The sequence below is a fragment of the Bombina bombina genome, chromosome 7 (assembly GCF_027579735.1).
Source record: "Bombina bombina isolate aBomBom1 chromosome 7, aBomBom1.pri, whole genome shotgun sequence".
NCBI lineage: Eukaryota > Metazoa > Chordata > Amphibia > Anura > Bombinatoridae > Bombina > Bombina bombina.
In genome coordinates, this window is record NC_069505.1 from 288,607,196 (window position 1) to 288,630,762 (window position 23,567).

The 23,567-nt window shown below is 41.6% G+C and overlaps 1 protein-coding gene across 3 annotated transcripts in view; it reads left to right on the forward strand.

Moving 5' to 3' along the window:
- PLXNA1 (plexin A1) overlaps positions 1–23,567 on the forward strand; it is a 344,408-nt gene that overhangs the window by 298,813 nt on the left and 22,028 nt on the right. For 2 of the 3 annotated variants that reach the window (XM_053720837.1, XM_053720838.1), the window contains exons 23-28: positions 3,861–3,927; positions 11,342–11,488; positions 14,109–14,268; positions 14,827–14,939; positions 15,058–15,154; positions 22,202–22,392. In XM_053720837.1, the coding sequence (XP_053576812.1) occupies positions 3,861–3,927; positions 11,342–11,488; positions 14,109–14,268; positions 14,827–14,939; positions 15,058–15,154; positions 22,202–22,392 (775 nt within the window). The remainder of the gene's footprint in view (positions 1–3,860; positions 3,928–11,341; positions 11,489–14,108; positions 14,269–14,826; positions 14,940–15,057; positions 15,155–22,201; positions 22,393–23,567) is intronic. The other variant, XM_053720839.1, reaches the window with a different exon arrangement.

The following is a 23,567-nucleotide window of genomic DNA, read 5'->3' on the forward strand; positions in this document are numbered from 1 at the left end:
GTTCTGTAAAACAAACTCAAAGGGACGGTATACTGCAGAAGTTTTTTTGTTGAAAAAGATAGCTAATCCCTGTATTACCCATTCCCCAGTTTTGCATAACCAACACTGTTATATTAATACACTTTTTACCTCTGTGATTACCTTGTATCTAAGCCTCTGCAGACTGCCCCCTTATCTCAGTACTTTTGACAGACTTGCATTTTAGCCAATCAATGCTGACTCATAAAAAACTCCACTGGAGCGAGCACAAAGTGATCTGACAACACGCACTGAGAAGGCCTGCAAAAGTTTAGAAATTCAACAAAGACCACCAAGTGAACAAAGCAATTTTGATTATAAAAGCAAATTGGAAAGTTGTTTAAGATTGCATAATGAAAGTTCAATTTTGACTAGACTGTCCCTTTAACTAGTTGTTGTTGTTTTTTTTTTTGGGGGGGGGGGGGTCTGTGTTTTTTTTTTTAACCAGATTGTTTTTTGGCAACAAAAGGTTTACATGCATAGGATCTCCGTATCATTTCTCTCTCTGATGTGAGAGCCAACAAGGGTTTTGTGTTCTACAGTCTGCTCATTAGATCTTATAACTGTGATGAGATGACAATATTAGAAGTACTAACGCACATAGTGATAAAAGGAAGGTTAGAGAGCATTCCTTCTAGGCTGAATGGGCAGACACGCGTTACTGCGCACTGAGAAGGTTAATATGTGTCTTGAGCACTGTGTTTTGCATCTCGCTATGTCTGGCTGACATCTTTGGAAACTTTCTGGTTGTTATTACTTTTCTTGAGATTACATTGTGTCACAAGGGGTTGGGTAGGGCACTATAGGAAACTGCAGAGTGAGTATTTTCATCATGTGCCTGTGATCCAGATGTTAATCAGCGGTGTGGTATGGGTGCATGAATTGTATGTCATAATGTATCATAACTTCTGTGGTCCGGAAACTCCACTTCAGGTGTCGAGCCCTTGATTTTCCTTTTGGGGAATAAACTGATATATTGCTCTTTAGGGTTTGACAGATCCCCATAAGCCCAGGGGTCCGAGATCTGTTTATACTATTAGTGCTATATAACGTCATTCTTTGGCTTGCAAAAGCAATTAGGGATTTTTACTGCGCTATTCCTTGTTTAAACCTGTTACGGGCAATTAAACACACAGTTTAATTTTAGTTGAGTACTAGCAGTGCACTGCTGGTCAGGAACCAAATAGGGCTGCTGAGCCAATCAACTGCAGTATATGTGCATAGCTGCCAATCAACAGCCTCGGATCAGCACAATATATTGATGTCCTGTTTGTGGGTTAAACACAACCCTCTAACAAATTAGAGCAATTTATTGTCACAGCTTTATATCCCTTTTAAGTTAATATCCCACATTGGCATCATATCCTCCAGGCAGTGCTCAGTCCCTCTGTCCCTGGAGCCTGGATACATTGTTACAGTTTGGTTTTGTGGCTGTTTGTAGCAAACCACAAGGAGGTTTTTTTATTGGCCATAGGAAGAGCCCGAGTTGCTGGCATGTCTTGGATTTCAGCTCTAAGTTTGTTTCCTGGTATTGCTCATCAGAGACTGAAGCGTCTGTCCCATTACTGACGGCTCATCACTGCTCTGATTCCGCGTCTAGTGTGCCTGACAGACACGCTCTGCACATAGGAAAATGATTAAAAGACGAGAGGGGGGAAAAAAAAATCAATCCCCACACAGAGCCAGCACTGAAAGAAGAATTAAACACAATCAAATCGATTTCCGAATGCAAAAGCAGAGGTTCTGCTAAAAAATACATTATCTTCATTAATTCAATATCTTGCTATCCTCTTTCTATTGATCACAAACTGGTGACATAAATTGCACTTCAAGCCTCTGTGACCGCCGGATTTTGCTGTAAATGAAGCTCTTAATGCTTATTTTATTGCTTTTACTCCTACCTGTCTGTGTCTGCATTTTCATAGCTGTAGAAACAAGTCATATGAGCAGGGTACTCGTGTGGTGCTGAGCTCATTCACGCCGCCCTTAAGGTGAACGGAAGAAACAACGTTGACCAATGATGGTGTCAGATTCTGATTCTAATTTACACATCCAGTCCATGATATGCAGTTAATGCCATTTCTGTTGACGTTTATACAGTGGTTTATATGCCAGTGTATATAATAATGTGCCTACACTTAACATCTTTATTTAATCAGCAAGTTGGCATCCTGTGTAAGCTGCGTTCCTGAACTTGGTTCTCTGCAGTTTCTGTAGCGGCACCACAGGAGCCAGTTATGAGGGACATACAGAGACGTGCACCTGTGCGTATACAGACGTGAGGCTCAGTACTGCAATAAACATGAGATTTCAGCTGCTATAAACAAAGAGCCTAAACCCTCATTGCCTATGTTGAGGAATAAAGCTGCTTTATCAATTAGAAATATTTAATATGCCTTTTTGTTCTGAAGCAGGACTAAGTTTGTAAGTCTGATGATCCAGGTCAGACATAGACCCAGAGGTGCATCATGCAGTCTGACCAATGTACCACTCAGTGAGACCGTGTAACAGTAACAGACCAGAATGAGTAAGGGCCATTATATATAAATGACAAAGCAGCAATAAAATATTATGGCTGGCACAAGAGAGTTCATAGCCCAGCATTTTCTCCAACACATTATAGAGGCATCTGAATTCATTCCACAGAGAAAGTAGCAGTTGGGATATTTTACAGGGAAATAGGGCTGGATGGTATTTAACCTCTTCATCACCCAAGGTTGCCTAGCGCTAAAGGGATTAAGTCATGTGATCTGTATTCTGCTAACCGGTTTCATTTAATGGTGCATGGATACAGCTCATTAGAGAGTCCCCTAGCTGGTTGGCGTGATCTCTCCTTTGATGTCTGGATCCATCTTCGCTGTTACAAAATTATGGGCTGCTGTTTTGAGGCTCCCTGGTGAGAATGAGAGAATGTAATTTATGTGGAGATCAATGAAAATCAGCCGACTGCCTTTGGGCTTTTTGTTGTTTGTTACAGTTCGTCCTTTTGTGCTTAGCCACCGGTGGAAATCACCTCTTCTCAGTCCTATGCACTCACTGTCTGTTATATCAAATGTCCAGTGTGGATTCAAATCTTATGGAACACACCTGTAACCTAACCCCTAGTTTAGGGAGGACGACCATTAATTGTTTCCCTCAGACATGGAGAAGCAATGTGTCTTCTGACCTTTATAGAAAGAGATGCTCATTATACATTTTCCACCTTTTATCAAAACATTCTTCAAGTACAGAACAGATGACTAAGTCACATTTTAACTTTCTCAACTGCCTATCTTGACCTAACCCTAGAGCTCCTTCTACTTAGGAACAAACACATTTTCATTTAGTTTTGTTTGTGAAGGTTGTGGGTTGTTTTGTACCCAGTGTAAAATAAATGGTAGATTCTCTTATCTCTTTCACTTATTTTAAGCAATGTCTTAGTTTGGTTGTTAAAGGCTGTAGGACATATTGATAGCAAGGGATGAACCAGTGAGTTTTTTGTCTGTTCTGCTGCTGTTTTTAGTTAACAGACTTGGGAAGAGCTGAGTACATTATGGGAGACAGCATTTATGAGTTAGGGAGAAGAGAATGGTGCTGCCCAGCCTTTTGGTGGGGCGTGCCAGTTGCATATAGACCGGTTAGTACACCAGGTAATAATATATTGATATAGTACAGTACCTGTTCTCAGCCAGCACTTACACATCAAGTGATCACTAAATCCTCTTTGTGCAATCTACACTCCTGAATCAAGGTGAGTTACCTCTAGCTGTAGTGCTTATAGGTGGTCCTGGGTTATTGCTTTGCTGTGTATTTATATCTATAGGTCTATGCTGTGTGTAATACATCTCCCTCCTCTCTCTCAGGACGGAATCTGTGGCTGAGAAGATGCTGACAAATTGGTTTACCTTCCTCCTGTACAAATTTCTTAAGGTAAGTGTGTCCTTTATTTATGGGTTTTGGTGATTGCACTCTCTGGGGTGCCCATGTTATTTGGTTTCTGTATGCAAAAACCTTTTACTTTTTGAAGATAATATAATATAAAATGTGTCAAAGATCTGTTGCACCTGGGGGTCTTATAAAACGGCAAACAAATTCTATTCCAAGTGAAAAATCCATTTATTTACTTCTAAATGCTAGAGGGTGTTAGATCATTTCTGTTAGTTTGGTGAACACTACTTGGCTTTGTTTTTTTACTGACCTGTTAGGATTTAAACCTACCTCAGAGTATCAGATTGAGCAAAATGCCCTCTGCTTTCTTGAAGGGTAAATAAGCATTCTGCCTGCAGCTTATTGGGTCTGGGAGTTTTTACTTGGTTTGTAAAAACATCCGATATTGTTGAGCGAGGGAGATTAAGGTTTGTATCACTAATTGAATGTAGAGGCATTTTATTTAATCAAATAACTAAAAGCGTGGCAGGTAGCAAATGCCGGTAATCGTTCTAAGTATCAGTTATTTGAGCTGCAAATTCCAAAGCACTGACCATTCATGAGTAAGGGTACACAATGACCATAATTAATGGGTGAAAATATCAAATACATAAAACGGGCTAAACAGGAGTAGGGCGCCCTGGTCTGCAGAGCTTACAATCTACTGTATATTTTGTTCCCTTGGCTGGTCTGGGCATGATGTATGCCTGCTCTTATTTGTTAGTCATGATTATTTATTCTTTTTTTTACATTATCTGTATTTTATTAATCTACCAAGCTTTTTGCACAGAAATACTTTCACGTCTGTCACCCGCTCCACAACATGAGTTGTTTTTTTTCAGCTTCTCTTTAGTTGAAATCTGCTTCCTCTCCTGAGATGGTGATTAGTGAATGGCGCGTTTTTTAAGCCAATCCCCTCTTCGGCAAGAGCTGAAACATTTTATTCTACAGCCAGCTGATGATGCCTCTGCTTATAATACATTCAGGCTCACCCGTTCATTATGTGCTCTAACTATGCACCCAGTGCTTCCCTCTCTACAGCCAGCTGATGATGCCTCTGCATATAATACATTCAGATTCACCCGTTCATTATGTGCTCTAACTATGCACCCCGGTGCTTCCCTCTCTTGCAGGGAACGCAGGGCCTGAATAGAGATCCTGCGCTCTCCTCCTCTGTCACTGCAGTTTCATTGTGACCAAATTACAGGGCTATAAACTGAAACCAGATTAAATATCTCCTTCCTGTGGCAGTGACCTGATCCCAAGGGCCCAGACTCTGCTGTATACAATTCAGGAACAGCCCTGAGATAATCGCATCCCAAATAAATCAGATGCTTCTATTTAAAGAAAGCAAGAATTGCAGTATATGTAACTTCTGGCCTGGTTTAGAACAACACTTTTCATTAAGACCATAATAGTTAGAAAATTAAATGATCTAATGCATTGGAGCATGTGATATTAAGACTAGCTTACCTGCACTACTGTGCATTTAACCCCAGCAAAGGCACTAAAGACACAGTGCTCTGCATGTCCTGGGCGGCCCTTCTACTATGTGTTTAACATCTTTGTAAGGGTTAAACACACAGGGGTGCAGGTTTGATTGTCTTAAAATGACATGTTCCTGGCAGGGATGGGTTCTCAGAATGAGTTAGAAATCTCTCCTCTGCATAGAAATAGATCTCGGCTCTTTCCTGAATCATTTGGCAATACCATACTATGTACCAGATGGGTTTCTACACGCTATATCTGCGTGTGATCTTACACATCCACTGGTAGGGCCTTTCATGAATTCATCCCGCACTCTTTTTCTATATCATTCTTTACTAAATTAGATCTTGTTTAGGACGTGGGAGGATGCACTGCAGTGGTACTTTTTATCAACATGATATTCATGTTAAGCATGATCTGTCTTTGTCTTGTACAGGAGTGTTGGTGTAAACTCCTCTCCTCATCGGCAGGGTGCGCTCACCTCACAGTGCTTTGTGTACATGTTATGTTAATGGTTGGGCTGCTGATAAGACCATAGTTGTTTAAGATGCATCATCTAAGTAAGCTGGCTATTAGTGGCACAGGGATAATCATATCTATTACTGAGAGAAACTGTAGTAAACATGAATGGTCTCGGCAATACTTAATGCTGCTTGCTAAGTATCATTACTCTCTGGGAATGACCTCGAATGACCTCTTCCAGAGAGTGGGCAGGCCACTCTGTATCCTGTTAAGGAGACCCTCTGCCCTCCAATAGAGCACCTCACTGTCTGTCTTTTTGGGAAGCCCTCCTGTCTTTTTTTCTTTTTTTTTTTAAAAGACCCTCATAAGCTGTCCTCCTAGGTAAACCCCTATGTGTCTCCTCGTAAAACCCACTCAATTTTTTTCTTTTCCCCCTTTCTCTGTTTTCCTGGTCTATGCTGTTTCTGAAGTGCCCCTCCCACCCATCTCTTTCCTTCTGGTGAGACCCCACCTGTCTCTGTCCTCCTGCTAAGACCCTTCCGTCTGTCCTCCTGCTAAGACCCTTCAGTCTCTGTCCTCCTGCTAAGACCCTTCATTCTCTGTCCTCCTGCTAAGACCCTTCATTCTCTGTCCTCCTGCTAAGACCCTTCAGTCTCTGTCCTCCTGCTAAGACCCTTCAGTCTCTGTCCTCCTGCTAAGACCCTTCAGTCTCTGTCCTCCTGCTAAGACCCTTCAGTCTCTGTCCTCCTGCTAAGACCCTTCAGTCTCTGTCCTCCTGCTAAGACCCTTCAGTCTCTGTCCTCCTGCTAAGACCCTTCAGTCTCTGTCCTCCTGCTAAGACCCTTCAGTCTCTGTCCTCCTGCTAAGACCCTTCAGTCTCTGTCCTCCTGCTAAGACCCTTCAGTCTCTGTCCTCCTGCTAAGACCCTTCAGTCTCTGTCCTCCTGCTAAGACCCTTCAGTCTCTGTCCTCCTGCTAAGACCCTTCAGTCTCTGTCCTCCTGCTAAGACCCTTCAGTCTCTGTCCTCCTGCTAAGACCCTTCAGTCTCTGTCCTCCTGCTAAGACCCTTCAGTCTCTGTCCTCCTGCTAAGACCCTTCAGTCTCTGTCCTCCTGCTAAGACCCTTCAGTCTCTGTCCTCCTGCTAAGACCCTTCCGTCTCTGTCCTCCTGCTAAGACCCTTCCGTCTCTGTCCTCCTGCTAAGACCCTTCCGTCTCTGTCCTCCTGCTAAGACCCTTCTGTCTCTGTCCTCCTGGCAAGACCCTTCCGTCTCTGTCCTCCTGGCAAGACCCCCTCTTCTCTGTCCCGTCTCTGTCCTCCTGGCAAGACTCCCTCTTCTCTGTCCCGTCTCTGTCCTCCTGGCAAGATCCCCCCTTCTCTGTCCCGTCTCTGTCCTCCTGGCAAGATCCCCCCTTCTCTGTCCCGTCTCTGTCCTCCTGGCAAGATCCCCCCTTCTCTGTCCCGTCTCTGTCCTCCTGGCAAGATCCCCCCTTCTCTGTCCCGTCTCTGTCCTCCTGGCTAGATCCCCCCTTCTCTGTCCCGTCTCTGTCCTCCTGGCAAGATCCCCCCTTCTCTGTCCCGTCTCTGTCCTCCTGGCAAGATCCCCCCTTCTCTGTCCTCCTGGCAAGATCCCCCCTTCTCTGTCCTTCCGTCTCTGTCCTCCTGGCAAGATCCCCCCTTCTCTGTCCTTCTGTCTCTGTCCTCCTGGCAAGATCCCCCCTTCTCTGTCCTTCCGTCTCTGTCCTCCTGGCAAGATCCCCCCTTCTCTGTCCTTCCGTCTCTGTCCTCCTGGCAAGATCCCCCCTTTCTCTGTCCTTCCGTCTCTGTCCTCCTGGCAAGATCCCCCCTTTCTCTGTCCTTCCGTCTCTGTCCTCCTGGCAAGATCCCCCCTTTCTCTGTCCTTCCGTCTCTGTCCTCCTGGCAAGATCCCCCCTTCTCTGTCCTTCCGTCTCTGTCCTCCTGGCAAGATCCCCCCCTTCTCTGTCCTTCCGTCTCTGTCCTCCTGGCAAGATCCCCCCTTCTCTGTCCTTCCGTCTCTGTCCTCCTGGCAAGATCCCCCCTTCTCTGTCCTTCCGTCTCTGTCCTCCTGGCAAGATCCCCCCTTCTCTGTCCTTCCGTCTCTGTCCTCCTGGCAAGATCCCCCCTTCTCTGTCCTTCCGTCTCTGTCCTCCTGGCAAGATCCCCCCTTCTCTGTCCTTCCGTCTCTGTCCTCCTGGCAAGATCCCCCCTTCTCTGTCCTTCCGTCTCTGTCCTCCTGGCAAGATCCCCCTTCTCTGTCCTTCCGTCTCTGTCCTCCTGGCAAGATCCCCCTTCTCTGTCCTTCCGTCTCTGTCCTCCTGGCAAGATCCCCCTTCTCTGTCCTTCCGTCTCTGTCCTCCTGGCAAGATCCCCCTTCTCTGTCCTTCCGTCTCTGTCCTCCTGGCAAGATCCCCCTTCTCTGTCCTTCCGTCTCTGTAGCCCCTTTCCTCCTGGCAAGATCCCCCTTCTCTGTCCTTCCGTCTCTGTAGCCCCTTTCCTCCTGGCAAGATCCACCTTCTCTGTCCTTCCGTCTCTGTAGCCCCTTTCCTCCTGGCAAGATCCACCTTCTCTGTCCTTCCGTCTCTGTCCTCCTGGCAAGATCCCCCCTTCTCTGTCCTTCCGTCTCTGTCCTGGCAAGATCCCCCCTTCTCTGTCCTTCCGTCTCTGTCCTCCTGGCAAGATCCCCCCTTCTCTGTCCTTCCGTCTCTGTCCTCCTGGCAAGATCCCCCTTCTCTGTCCTTCCGTCTCTGTCCTCCTGGCAAGATCCCCCTTCTCTGTCCTTCCGTCTCTGTCCTCCTGGCAAGATCCCCCTTCTCTGTCCTTCCGTCTCTGTCCTCCTGGCAAGATCCCCCTTCTCTGTCCTTCCGTCTCTGTCCTCCTGGCAAGATCCCCCTTCTCTGTCCTTCCGTCTCTGTAGCCCCTTTCCTCCTGGCAAGATCCCCCTTCTCTGTCCTTCCGTCTCTGTAGCCCCTTTCCTCCTGGCAAGATCCACCTTCTCTGTCCTTCCGTCTCTGTAGCCCCTTTCCTCCTGGCAAGATCCCCCTTCTCTGTCCTTCCGTCTCTGTAGCCCCTTTCCTCCTGGCCAGGCTGCAGAATCTCTCTTCTCCTGACTAGGACTATGTGCTGTTTATCAACAGCTTAATGAGACATTTCCAATAAAGCAAAAGGCAAAAAAACGGTTTTAAAAAAACGTTCAGTATTTGTTGCCTGATGAGCTAAATCTTGTCGATAATGTGCTTTGCATATTCACTGGCTTCTTGGCTTTTAGCTGCCATCAGGCTCTTATATATATTGCAGCATAAAGTATTGAGACCAAAGTTACCTGCAGTAAAACAAACTGCCTGCTAGAGTGTTAGAATATCACACCCACTCTGTTGCCAGGTGGGGGGGATAAGCTGCCCTGGTGTCTGCGCTACCAAGGCCCATATATATATATATATATATATATATATATATAAATATAATCATTCACTCCTAAACCTCCATGTAATGCCAGGCATGGACCTTCTGCATAGTCATGTGTTAGGCTACCCCCTGTTCAGTCTCTCACCTGCTATTTCAGCTTGTTCTGCTCTGGCCAAGGCTACTTTATCTCAGATCGTGCTCCACGTCTTTCCCAAGGTTGAATTAATGAGGCTAACTTTGCAAATGAGTCATAATTTTAAAGACAAGAATGTTGTTGGCTGGTCTGGGCATGATGTATGCCTGCTCTTGCTCGTTAGCATCTGCAGTAATTAAAGAGACAGCTGCTAACGAGATGCTAACAGCATATGGTGGCAGGGAAGCATTTGCACTTTGCACCAGACTACATATTTCTGAAATGGAAGGTATCATAGTTTAGGGGCACAGATTTTATACCAGCCTGGCTAAGGTGCAACTGCAGATTCTGCCTTTTACGTTTACAGCATAATGAATTACCTTTTTTTTTACCCGTATACATAATAGCCCAAGTCTTGTAGTGGGAGAGATTTGTGCAGCCATTTTGTGGCAGTCAAAGAGCCACAAGAATAGAAAGCAGATATGAGCCAAATTAAGTAATTTATTTTCAAATTATATGAGTCCCCTCTCCAAATACATTCATGGTCAGTACGTCCCTTCTCCAAATACATCTATAGTCAGTATGTCCCCACTACAAATACATCCGTAGTCAGTACGTCCCTTCTCCAAATACATTCATGGTCAGTACGTCCCTTCTCCAAATACATCTATAGTCAGTATGTCCCCACTACAAATACATCCGTAGTCAGTACGTCCCTTCTCCAAATACATTCATGGTCAGTACGTCCCTTCTCCAAATACATCTATAGTCAGTATGTCCCCTCTACAAATACATTCATGGTCAGTACGTCCCTTCTCCAAATACATCTATAGTCAGTATGTCCCCTCTACAAATACATCCGTAGTCAGTACGTCCCTTCTCCAAATACATTCATGGTCAGTACGTCCCTTCTCCAAATACATCTATAGTCGGTATGTCCCCTCTACAAATACATTCATAGTCAGTATGTCCTTTCAACAAATACATTCATAGTTAGTACGTCCCTTCAACAAATACATCCGTAGTCAGTAAGTCCCTTCTCCAAATACATCTATAGTCAGTATGTCCCTTCAACATATACATCCATATACAGTACGTTCCTCTAAAAATACATCCATAGTCGGTACGCCCCCTCTAAAAATACATCCATAGTCAGTACTTCCCCTCTAGAAATACATCCATGGTCAGTACGTCCCCTCTGCAAATACATCCATAGTCAGTACTTCCCCCTCTACAAATACATCTATAGTCAGTACTTCCCCCTCTACAAATACATCTATAGTCAGTACTTCCCCCTCTACAAATACATCCATAGTCAGTACGTCTCCTCTACAAATACATCCATAGTCAGTACGTCTCCTCTACAAATACATCCATATACAGTATGTCCCCTCTACAAATACATCCATAGTCAGTACATCCCCCTCTACAAATACATCCATAGTCAGTACATCCCCCTTTACAAATACATCCATAGTCAGTACATCCCCCTCTACAAATACATCCATAGTAAGTACGTCCCCTCTACAAATACATCCATAGTCAGTACGTCCCCTCTACAAATACATCCATAGTCAGTATGTCCCCTCTAAAAATACATCCATAATCAGTACGTCCCCTCTAAAAATACATCCATAGTCAGTACGTCCCCCTTCTACAAATACATCCATATACAGTACGTCCCCCTTCTACAAATACATCCATAGTCAGTACGTCCCTCTAAAAATACATCCATAGTCAGTACGTCCCTTTACAGACACATCCATATTATGTACGTAGGGTGTTCAGTTTAACTTTTCAGTGCCAGATTCATGCATTCTGATAGTAGATCAGATGACCCAGCAGTGGGAGTGTATTCCTTGCTATCCTATAACCAACACTTTTAAAATGTTGTATTCTTCTTGTGCTTTAGGAATGTGCCGGGGAGCCCTTGTTTATGCTGTACTGTGCCATAAAGCAGCAGATGGAGAAAGGACCCATAGATGCCATCACAGGAGAAGCACGTTATTCTCTGAGCGAGGATAAGCTGATTCGCCAGCAGATAGACTACAAGACACTGGTTAGTTTGTGAGAAAGGAGGTTCGACCTCCAAGTTAATATATCTGGAATGTTACTGAGGCTTTTGGGGAAAGCTGCCTCTCCTTTAATGTTCCTGGCTGGGACCAAGTACAGGTAACCCAGGAACACACGCCTAGGGTCCTGCATCTGATCCAGCAGCTGTACGTAGGCATGAATCCTTACAGTGCCACCTCTTGTCATTATACATTTATTTGTCCTTCTTAAGGGCTCAGGGACCCCCTTGCTTTATAAATAATAGAAGATAATGGGGGAAAAGGTTGTTTTTAAGTTCAAGTTTACAGAAACTTAGGGTTGTACGTGTCCATTAATCTACTATTCCCAGATGAGTAATAGATGGCAGCAGACCAGTAGCAAATGTTGCTTTCTCCCCTTCCTATAACAATGAGTAGATTGTTTTTGGCTGACTGGTTAATTATAGTGATATTTTTCTACCCCTGTTAAATGATTCCCTTAAAGGGACACACAACCCAATTTTTTTTCTTTCATGATTCAGATAGAGGAGCAACTTTCTAGTTTACTCCTATTAATGTTTCTTTGTTCTCTTGCTATCTTTATTTGAAAAGCAGGAATGTAATACTTAGGAGCCGGCACATTTTTGCTTCAGCACCTGGGTAGCGCTTACTGACTGATGGTTAAATGTAAATCAATTGATAATAGGCGTAAATTGCTGCTCTATCTGAATCATGAAAGGAAAGAAATGGGTTTAGTTTCCCTTTAATGTGATACTAAACAGGTTGAGAGACCTTCAGCACATCCAGTCATTGCTTAACTTAAAATGTTTCCTAAAGACCTCTGCTCGTGTGTGAGGCATCAGACCATGAAGTGACGCCATGAGCCTGGAAATAACACGGTGCCGGCTGTTGGCATCTGGTCCTAGGAAGACAGAGGGTGTGTAGTCCAGGACCTTGCAAATTACTAGTATCCACCAGGCAATATATTTTTTTATGGTTATTTTAAAAACGTGTTTCTCAACCTCGTTCCCTTACTGGCCAGATTCTCATTATAGCGGAACTAGAGCACAGATGAAATATTCAGCTGATCAGTAACCATGGTATCTAACCTTGCATACCTATCAGCTGATTACTTCACCTGTTCTGTAGTTCAGCTATAATGAAAACCTGACCTGTTGAGGGAACTTGAGAACCACAGCTGAGAAACACTGTTTTAAAGGACCTAGCATTTTGTTCTGCATTTTTTTGTTGGCATCTCTTTGCTATCTGTGTTGCTGTGCATTGAGTTTATATTCTCAATATTTTCCCTCATTCTCTGTTACTTTCTCCTTCCTGCTATAAAATCTTTGTATTTTGCTGTTTTCATTCTGTCACACTTGGCCTCTTTCTTCCCTTTTGCCAGAGCTCTAACGCTTCCTGTCCCTTTGTCATCTAATTGCTCTGTCTTGTATTCAAATGTCTTTATTGTAAATCAGCTATCTGAGCCATGATTTTTCTGAATCAAGCTAAGTTTATATAATAAAAACCAGCATGTTAGGGTTCTGTATATTACACCAACATGTTTCAGATTATTCCTTACGTCCCAGCACTGGGTCATATACATTAGCAGAATGTAGAACTTTATCTTGGTCCAGTAGTTTATTGGTGTACGACACTGGTGTAATGTTTGAGCTTTTTCTTATGCCATATGTTTGCAATGTTACGGTTTTCTTCTTAATCTACCATTTTGTAGTCTGGAAGTGCAGGGCAGGAATCCGTTTTTGTTTTTCATTGGTCTCTTTATATCTCTCTCTTTCCAACTCCCTTCCCCTCTTTTTCTTGTGTCTCTTTACTAATCTGCTATACCAATGTAATGGATTGAAGAATCCTTGTTCTGATGACGTTGGGCTGAGCGATGAAACATGTAGCCGCTCGCCTCAAGTAAGTTCAGCTCCTGCACCTTGTGCCCCTTCCTGCCCTGTGATACCCAGGAGACATGCATCTCTGGCTGGATCCTTCAATCCATTTCATGAACTCTGTGCTATAAGATGGCATCTAAAACTGGTTCCAATCTTATGGGATACACCTCTTATGGGATACACCTCTGATGGGCAAAGGATTTATTTATCCAAAAGCCTTAGCAGATTAGACTTTAACATTTGTTATTTAGTCTTTAAATAACTCTGGGCTACTGAATCATAATCAGAGATACAGCTGGCCAAGGTTGTGTAGCATTGCTTAAGAAAGGCGCATGCGTTCCTGACAAGCATAGCCTTATTCTGCTGTCACGAGTGGTTAAACCATGGTTGTTTATAGTTACTAATTCATACTATGCAGAGTATTGTAAAGCTTGAAAAAAAAAAACCCATCTTAACTGGACAAGTTAGATACTAAAACCTATGTAGATAAGATTATTTTTAAATATATGTAGAGGTGATGGTCCATGCAATTTGTCAGTTTGTTGTTGTATCATCAACCAATCAGTAGCTGAAGGAATTTGCATAGTTCATTATCATTTTCCATTCCTTGATATTTTATTTATAAAACCTGACAAATATGTAGATTCATTTAATTAGTTGATTTTAGCTTAAGCACTAGCTTCTCCTAGTTTTGACCACCATTGTAAAATGTAGAACGTGAGAATTAACCTTTTTTTCCTTTTCTTGGCAGACTTTGAATTGTGTGAATCCAGAGAATGAAAATGCCCCTGAAATTCCAGTGAAGGTTTTGAACTGTGACACAATAACCCAAGTGAAGGAGAAGCTTCTGGATGCTGTGTATAAGGGGGTTCCTTATTCCCAGAGACCTAAAGCTGGAGATATGGACCTTGGTAAGAAAACCATTGTGGAAATGTTATAGTACAGATCCATTAGGCTCTTCTGTCAACTCACTGCAAATGTGTACAGTTCCATTTCTCCATGGTAGTGAACAGATCAGAATGTACTGTTTTTCTGAAACCTAATGAAATAGGTTGATCCGTCTTTTTCACCCTAGCTAATATAATGAAGCTTCTGACCTCTTAGCCTGTTTGCACCATCGACAGGCATGGGTTTGATGCCTTTGCATCTGACTTGGCAGATGGGCTCCCAACTTCATCTAATGAGGCTTTTTAGGTGTGTAGATATCTTCCTAAACACAAATACTTTGTACTGCTGCCACCAGTAAGGTTCACATTTGTTTTTAAAAGGTCTTAGATTTTAGATTTTCATAATTAAAAAAAAAAGAGACTTGATAGATCCATTAAACCTAATGTACTTCTTACATAATCCTGTTTTTGAGCTACGTCTTGCAAACCACAGGTGCACACAAATTTCAGAGTATATTTGCCTATCATGGAATGCCCCATAAGCCCTACTTAACGTATAACCTTTCCATGCTTGTATTTTAGAGTGGCGCCAGGGAAGGATGGCCAGAATTATCCTTCAGGATGAGGATGTAACCACCAAAATAGACAATGACTGGAAACGCCTCAACACTCTGGCGCATTACCAAGTACGTGGGGTATGTGTGCTTTGGGATTAGGTTTGACGACCTACCAGTTGCTTAGTATTCTATAATCTGAGTGCAGAAAGTAGCGTTACTGCCCAAGATACTAACCATTCTATGTTTTGTGATGCAGGTGATGGACGGTTCTTCAGTGGCGCTGGTACCAAAACAGAACTCAGCCTACAATATCTCAAACTCATCAACGTTTACAAAGTCTCTTAGTAGATATGGTGAGTAGAGAATAGCTTACTTGTTGGACATACTTTTCCACATAGTCACAAGTACTATTTATAATTTCATTTTTCCTTCTCATTAAACCTAATCATTCTCTCTCTCCTCAATTTTATATTCCTTTTTGGTTTCTCTGGTTTATCCTTGACAAAGGGCTCCATAAAATCCTTTTTAAGAGTCTGTTTGCACAAAATAAACTCCGCTTGGCACTTAACTTAGCAGTAAACCGCTTTCTTTCATGTAATTAACAAGAGTCCATGAGCTAGTGACGTATGGGATATACATTCCTACCAGGAGGGGCAAAGTTTCCCAAACCTTAAAATGCCTATAAATACACCCCTCACCACACCCACAAATCAGTTTTACAAACTTTGCCTCCAAGGGAGGTGGTGAAGTAAGTTTGTGCTAGATTCTACGTTGATATGCGCTCCGCAGCAAGTTGGAGCCCGGTTTTCCTCTCAGCGTGCAGTGAATGTCAGAGGGATGTGAGGAGAGTATTGCCTATTGAATGCAGTGATCTCCTTCTACGGGGTCTATTTCATAAGGTTCTCTGTTATCGGTCGTAGAGATTCATCTCTTACCTCCCTTTTCAGATCGACGATATACTCTTATATTTACCATTTCCTCTACTGATTCTCGTTTCAGTACTGGTTTGGCTTTCTACAAACATGTAGATGAGTGTCCTGGGGTAAGTAAGTCTTATTTTCTGTGACACTCTAAGCTATGGTTGGGCACTTTATTTATAAAGTTCTAAATATATGTATTCAAACATTTATTTGCCTTGACTCAGAATGTTCAACTTTCCTTATTTCCAGACAGTCAGTTTCATATTTGGGATTATGCTTTAATTATCATATTTTTTCTTACCTCAAAAATTTGACTTTTTCCCTGTGGGCTGTTAGGCTCGCGGGGGCTGAAAATGCTTCATTTTATTGCGTCATTTTTGGCGCGGACTTTTTTGGCGCAAAAATTCATTTCCGTTTCCGGCGTCATACGTGTCGCCGGAAGTTGCGTCATTTTTTGACGTTATTTTGCGCCAAAAATGTCGGCGTTCCGGATGTTGCGTCATTTTTGGCGCAAAAAGCATTTAGGCGCCAAATAATGTGGGCGTCTTTTTTGGCGCCAAAAAATATGGGCGTCGCTTTTGTCTCCACATTATTTCAGTCTCATTTTTCATTTGCTTCTGGTTGCTAGAAGCTTGATGTTTGGCATTTTTTTCCCATTCCTGAAACTGTCTTATAAGGAATTTGATCTATTTTGCTTTATATGTTGTTTTTTCTCTTACATATTGCAAGATGTCTCACGTTGCATCTGAGCCAGAAGATACTACAGGAAAACCTCTGCCTGCTGGATCTACCAAAGCTAAGTGTATCTGCTGTAAACTTTTGGTAGCTATTCCTCCAGCTGTTGTTTGTATTAAATGTCATGACAAACTTGTTAATGCAGATAATATTTCCTTTAGTGATGTACCATTGCCTGTTGCAGTTCCCTCAACATCTAAGGTGCAGAATGTTCCTGATAACATAAGAGATTTTGTTTCTGAATCCATAAAGAAGGCTTTGTCTGTTATTTCTCCTTCTAGTAAACGTAAAAAGTCTTTTAAATCTTCTCTTTCTACAGATGAATTTTTAAATGAACACCATCATTCTGATTCTTTGGACTCTTCTGGTTCAGAGGATTCTGTCTCAGAGATTGATGCTGATAAATCTTCATATTTATTTAAGATGGAATTTATTCGCTCTTTACTTAAAGAAGTACTAATTGCTTTAGAAATAGAGGATTCTAGTCCTCTTGATACTAATTCTATACGTTTAGATAAGGTTTTTAAAGCTCCTGCGGTTATTCCAGAAGTCTTTCCTGTTCCTAATGCTATTTCTGCAGTAATTGCTAAGGAATGGGATAGATTGGGTAATTCATTTACTCCTTCTAAACGTTTTAAGCAATTATATCCTGTTCCGCCTGACAGGTTAGAATTTTGGGACAAAATCCCTAAAGTTGATGGGGCTATTTCTACCCTTGCTAAACGTACTACCATTCCTACATCAGATGGTACCTCGTTTAAGGATCCTTTAGATAGAAAAATTGAATCTTTTCTAAGAAAAGCTTATCTATGTTCAGGTAATCTTCTTAGACCTGCTATATCATTGGCTGATGTTGCTGCAGCTTCAACTTTTTGGTTGGAAACTCTAGCGCAACAAGTAACAGATCGTGATTCTCATGATATTATTATTCTTCTCCAGCATGCTAATAATTTCATCTGTGATGCCATTTTTGATATTATTAGAGTTGATGTTAGATTTATGTCTCTGGCTATCTTAGCCAGAAGAGCTTTATGGCTTAAGACTTGGAATGCTGATATGGCTTCTAAATCAACTCTACTTTCCATTTCTTTCCAGGGAAACAAATTATTTGGTTCTCAGTTGGATTCTATTATTTCAACTGTTACTGGTGGGAAAGGAACTTTTTTACCACAGGATAAAAAGTCTAAAGGTAAAAACAGGGCTAACAATCGTTTTCGATCCTTTCGTTTCAACAAAGAACAAAAGCCTGATCCTTCGTCCTCAGGAGCAGTTTCAGTTTGGAAACCATCTCCAGTCTGGAATAAATCCAAGCCTGCTAGAAAGGCAAAGCCTGCTTCTAAGTTCACATGAAGGTACGGCCCTCATTCCAGTTCCGCTGGTAGGGGGCAGGTTACGTTTTTTCAAAGAAATTTGGATCAATTCTGTTCACAATCTTTGGATTCAGAACATTGTTTCAGAAGGGTACAGAATTGGTTTCAAGATGAGACCTCCTGCAAAGAGATTTTTTCTTTCCCATGTCCCAGTAAATCCAGTGAAAGCTCAAGCATTTCTGAATTGTGTTTCAGATCTAGAGTTGGCTGGAGTAATTATGCCAGTTCCAGTTCCGGAACAGGGGATGGGGTTTTATTCAAATCTCTTCATTGTACCAAAGAAGGAGAATTCCTTCAGACCAGTTCTGGATCTAAAATTATTGAATCGCTATGTAAGGATACCAACGTTCAAGATGGTAACTGTAAGGACTATATTGCCTTTTGTTCAGCAAGGGAATTATATGTCCACAATAGATTTACAGGATGCATATCTGCATATTCCGATTCATCCAGATCATTATCAGTTCCTGAGATTCTCTTTTCTAGACAAGCATTACCAATTTGTGGCTCTACCGTTTGGCCTTGCTACAGCTCCAAGAATTTTCACAAAGATTCTCGGTGCCCTTCTGTCTGTAATCAGAGAACAGGGTATTGTGGTATTTCCTTATTTGGACGATATCTTGGTACTTGCTCCGTCTTTACATTTAGCAGAGTCTCATACGAATCGACTTGTGTTGTTTCTTCAAGATCATGGTTGGAGGATCAATTTACTAAAAAGTTCTTTGATTCCTCAAACAAGGGTAACCTTTCTGGGTTTCCAGATAGATTCAGTGTCCATGACTCTGTCTTTAACAGACAAGAGACGTCTAAAATTGATTACAGCTTGTCGAAACCTTCAGTCACAATCATTCCCTTCGGTAGCCTTATGCATGGAAATTCTAGGTCTTATGACTGCTGCATCGGACGCGATCCCCTTTGCTCGTTTTCACATGCGACCTCTTCAGCTCTGTATGCTGAATCAATGGTGCAGGGATTACACGAAGATATCTCAATTAATATCTTTAAAACCGATTGTTCGACACTCTCTAACGTGGTGGACAGATCACCATCGTTTAATTCAGGGGGCTTCTTTTGTTCTTCCGACCTGGACTGTAATTTCAACAGATGCAAGTCTCACAGGTTGGGGAGCTGTGTGGGGATCTCTGACGGCACAAGGAGTTTGGGAATCTCAGGAGGTGAGATTACCGATCAATATTTTGGAACTCCGTGCAATTTTCAGAGCTCTTCAGTTTTGGCCTCTTCTGAAGAGAGAATCGTTCATTTGTTTTCAGACAGACAATGTCACAACTGTGGCATACATCAATCATCAAGGAGGGACTCACAGTCCTCTGGCTATGAAAGAAGTATCTCGAATTTTGGTTTGGGCGGAATCCAGCTCCTGTCTAATCTCTGCGGTTCATATCCCAGGTGTAGACAATTGGGAAGCGGATTATCTCAGTCGCCAAACGTTGCATCCGGGCGAATGGTCTCTTCACCCAGAGGTATTTCTTCAGATTGTTCAATTGTGGGGGCTCCCAGAGATAGATCTGATGGCCTCTCATCTAAACAAGAAACTTCCCAGGTATCTGTCCAGATCCCGGGATCCTCAGGCGGAGGCAGTGGATGCATTATCACTTCCTTGGAAGTATCATCCTGCCTATATCTTTCCGCCTCTAGTTCTTCTTCCAAGAGTAATCTCCAAGATTCTGAGGGAATGCTCGTTTGTTCTGCTAATAGCTCCGGCATGGCCTCACAGGTTTTGGTATGCGGATCTTGTCCGGATGGCATCTTGCCAGCCATGGACTCTTCCGTTAAGACCAGACCTTCTGTCACAAGGTCCTTTTTTCCATCCGGATCTGAAATCCTTAAATTTAAAGGTATGGAGATTGAACGCTTGATTCTTGGTCATAGAGGTTTCTCTGACTCCGTGATTAATACTATGTTACAGGCTCGTAAATCTGTATCTCGAGAGATATATTATAGAGTCTGGAAGACTTATATTTCTTGGTGTCTTTCTCATCATTTTTCTTGGCATTCTTTTAGAATACCGAGAATTTTACAATTTCTTCAGGATGGTTTGGATAAGGGTTTGTCCGCAAGTTCTTTGAAAGGACAAATCTCTGCTCTTTCTGTTCTTTTTCACAGAAAGATTGCTATTCTTCCTGATATTCATTGTTTTGTACAAGCTTTGGTTCGTATAAAACCTGTCATTAAGTCAATTTCTCCTCCTTGGAGTTTGAATTTGGTTCTGGGAGCTCTTCAAGCTCCTCCGTTTGAACCTATGCATTCATTGGACATTAAATTACTTTCTTGGAAAGTTTTGTTCCTTTTGGCTATCTCTTCTGCTAGAAGAGTTTCTGAATTATCTGCTCTTTCATGTGAGTCTCCTTTTCTGATTGTTCATCAGGATAAGGCGGTGTTGCGAACTTCTTTTGAATTTTTACCTAAAGTTGTGAATTCCAACAACATTAGTAGAGAAATTGTGGTTCCTTCATTATGTCCTAATCCTAAGAATTCTAAGGAGAAATCATTGCATTCTTTGGATGTTGTTAGAGCTTTGAAATATTATGTTGAAGCTACGAAATCTTTCCGTAAGACTTCTAGTCTATTTGTTATCTTTTCCGGTTCTAGGAAAGGCCAGAAAGCTTCTGCCATTTCTTTGGCATCTTGGTTGAAATCTTTAATTCATCTTGCCTATGTTGAGTCGGGTAAAACTCCGCCTCAAAGAATTACAGCTCATTCTACTAGGTCAGTATCTACTTCCTGGGCGTTTAGGAATGAAGCTTCGGTTGACCAGATCTGCAAAGCAGCAACTTGGTCTTCTTTGCATACTTTTACTAAATTCTACCATTTTGATGTATTTTCTTCTTCTGAAGCAGTTTTTGGTAGAAAAGTTCTTCAGGCAGCGGTTTCAGTTTGAATCTTCTGCTTATGTTTTTTGTTAAACTTTATTTTGGGTGTGGATTATTTTCAGCAGGAATTGGCTGTCTTTATTTTATCCCTCCCTCTCTAGTGACTCTTGTGTGGAAAGATCCACATCTTGGGTAGTCATTATCCCATACGTCACTAGCTCATGGACTCTTGTTAATTACATGAAAGAAAACATAATTTATGTAAGAACTTACCTGATAAATTCATTTCTTTCATATTAACAAGAGTCCATGAGGCCCACCCTTTTTTGTGGTGGTTATGATTTTTTTGTATAAAGCACAATTATTCCAATTCCTTATTTTATATGCTTCGCACTTTTTCTTATCACCCCACTTCTTGGCTATTCGTTAAACTGATTTGTGGGTGTGGTGAGGGGTGTATTTATAGGCATTTTAAGGTTTGGGAAACTTTGCCCCTCCTGGTAGGAATGTATATCCCATACGTCACTAGCTCATGGACTCTTGTTAATATGAAAGAAATGAATTTATCAGGTAAGTTCTTACATAAATTATGTTATCCTATTGGCTTTCATTGATCGCACAATTTAAAAGATAACATCAAGTTATCTTTAAATACTATGGGCATTCCAGCACAAGGGAAGACAGCATTTTCTATCTTTGTTTATATTATAATAAAGGACTGTCTGTAGGTCAAGCAAATATTCTCCTTTTAGTAACTAATTAAAGCAGCAGAACCTATCTGAAATCAAAGGGAATTGATAGTAATGCTAAAATTAATTATCACACATAATTGGCTTTGAAATGTCAGCTGCAGAGCAAGCGGCTGCCTACAGCTTCTCAATTTGCATTGTAGGTGTCGTTTAGAAAAAAAATCAGCATAGAAATGAAACATTATTCTGCAAAGCTTTTGGGAAATCTTCATTAAATGCGTGTAACGCTTTGGAAGAAGTGTCTTTGAAGTCTGGGCTTGTGATGCAGAGACAGCATAGTCTGAAAATTCCTTAGTCAGTTCTTTGCCAGACTTTCTAGAGACGCGTTGCTGGTCGGTAATAATTTCTGTTCTATACTAACTGAGCATTGACCCATTCTGAAACGAAGGGTAAAGCTCAAAAATCCAAAAACATTTTCAGTGACAGGTGCTGCTGATTTATTTTAATTTATTTTTTCATGCAATGAGGAATCAAAATAAAATTGAATACAAAGGGATCTGATTTATGTTTCTATATTTTAGAGAAAAGACCCCAACTATATTATAATGGCTGTATAGAAAGATTAACTTTCAGTAGAAATTGTAAGGTTCTTACACTACTTTACAAATAATGAATTAGGCATCATCTTTAGAAATATGTACATTTCTTGTGATTGTAGCTCTAAAATGATATAAACTAACTGGTGGCAATAGGTTGGCTGTTGTGATGAGGACAGCTCCCTCTTCTTTGTGCATTAGATGTTTTTCTGTAACGTTGGAAGCCCAACATGATCATCTTCTACCATATTCCCTACAGAGAGTATGTTACGAACAGCTTCCAGCCCTGATAGCCTACGTTCCCGCACTCCAATGATCACTCCTGACCTAGAAAGTGGGACTAAACTCTGGCACCTGGTGAAGAACCATGACCATCTGGATCAACGGGAAGGTGACCGGGGGAGCAAGATGGTGTCTGAGATCTATCTGACTCGCCTCTTAGCCACCAAGGTAAGTCACCCAGGAGCAGGTCCTGTTTTAAATGTATTTATGTAGTTTGTCTGTCCTTATGTCTGTGTCTCTGGCAAACCTTTAACTGCTGTAAATAAACCAGATACACCTTGTCTGACCTTGGTTGATGTTAAAAACTTGTTTACTTACTATTCATGTGCATTATGGAGATGCTTCATTTTGCAAATTTGACCAAATTTGACCTTACGTTTAATTTATGGGATCTTCATGTATAATATCTGATCATTTCCCAATTATATTTTATTCATTTACAAAGACAGAGTTGCCAAGAGTTGTGGTCACATGATCTCCACATTGATGACTTAATATTACATTTATATTTGTGGAGCCAAATCTGTCAATGTATAAATGTTTTATGGGGGAGTCCCTGCTTTTTGGTCTGAACACTTGTGATAAATTGCAAACGTTCCCTGGGGACATCCAACCTCTCAAACATCAAGAAATGATTTCTCCAGTATTTTCTCCTTCATGCAGCTATATAAGCAATTAAAAAGTAAAAAAAAAAAGCTTCTGACCAAGAACGCAGCTGGAGAGCAAATTTTTTGCATCTTTGCTGTTGACAAAGCAAAAAATATATCAGTGCCTTCCACTAATATAATGAGCATTTCCCAGGTGTGTACCGTACTGTACTGATTGACGCAGTTCGCGTCAGCACAAGGAAGTACAGTGGGAACAATCGCAAAAAATGGCATATGACTCAAATTAGCCATTTTATTATTTTTAATGGTGCATATTAGATGGATTCTTAATTTGTTTTAAAAAAAAATCCCAGTTGCTGTTGAGGTTCTGGAAATTCACGTTTATTGCAAAAATTGTAAATATCTCTCTGTGCCATTTATTCCGCTGTTTTACAAACCCCTGTTAACTGGATATATGTTTATTTAACAGACTTGTGTATTTATGAGTCACTTATGGATATTAATGGGTTTTGAAAAGATTAATTCCTCTTTTAATGAGTTTTCTGTAGACTCCAAACCCTTTTTCATTTATATCTTCGCTGCAAAACCTGTCTCCTTGTTCAATGCTACGTTAACGGCTGAGAAAACACAAAAATACTGCAAAAAATATGTAGCAGCTACAGTATGAAATACATTCCTGCAAGATGCTTAAATTATAAGCCTGTGTGTGTGTGTGTAACTGTGCAAACACAGAGC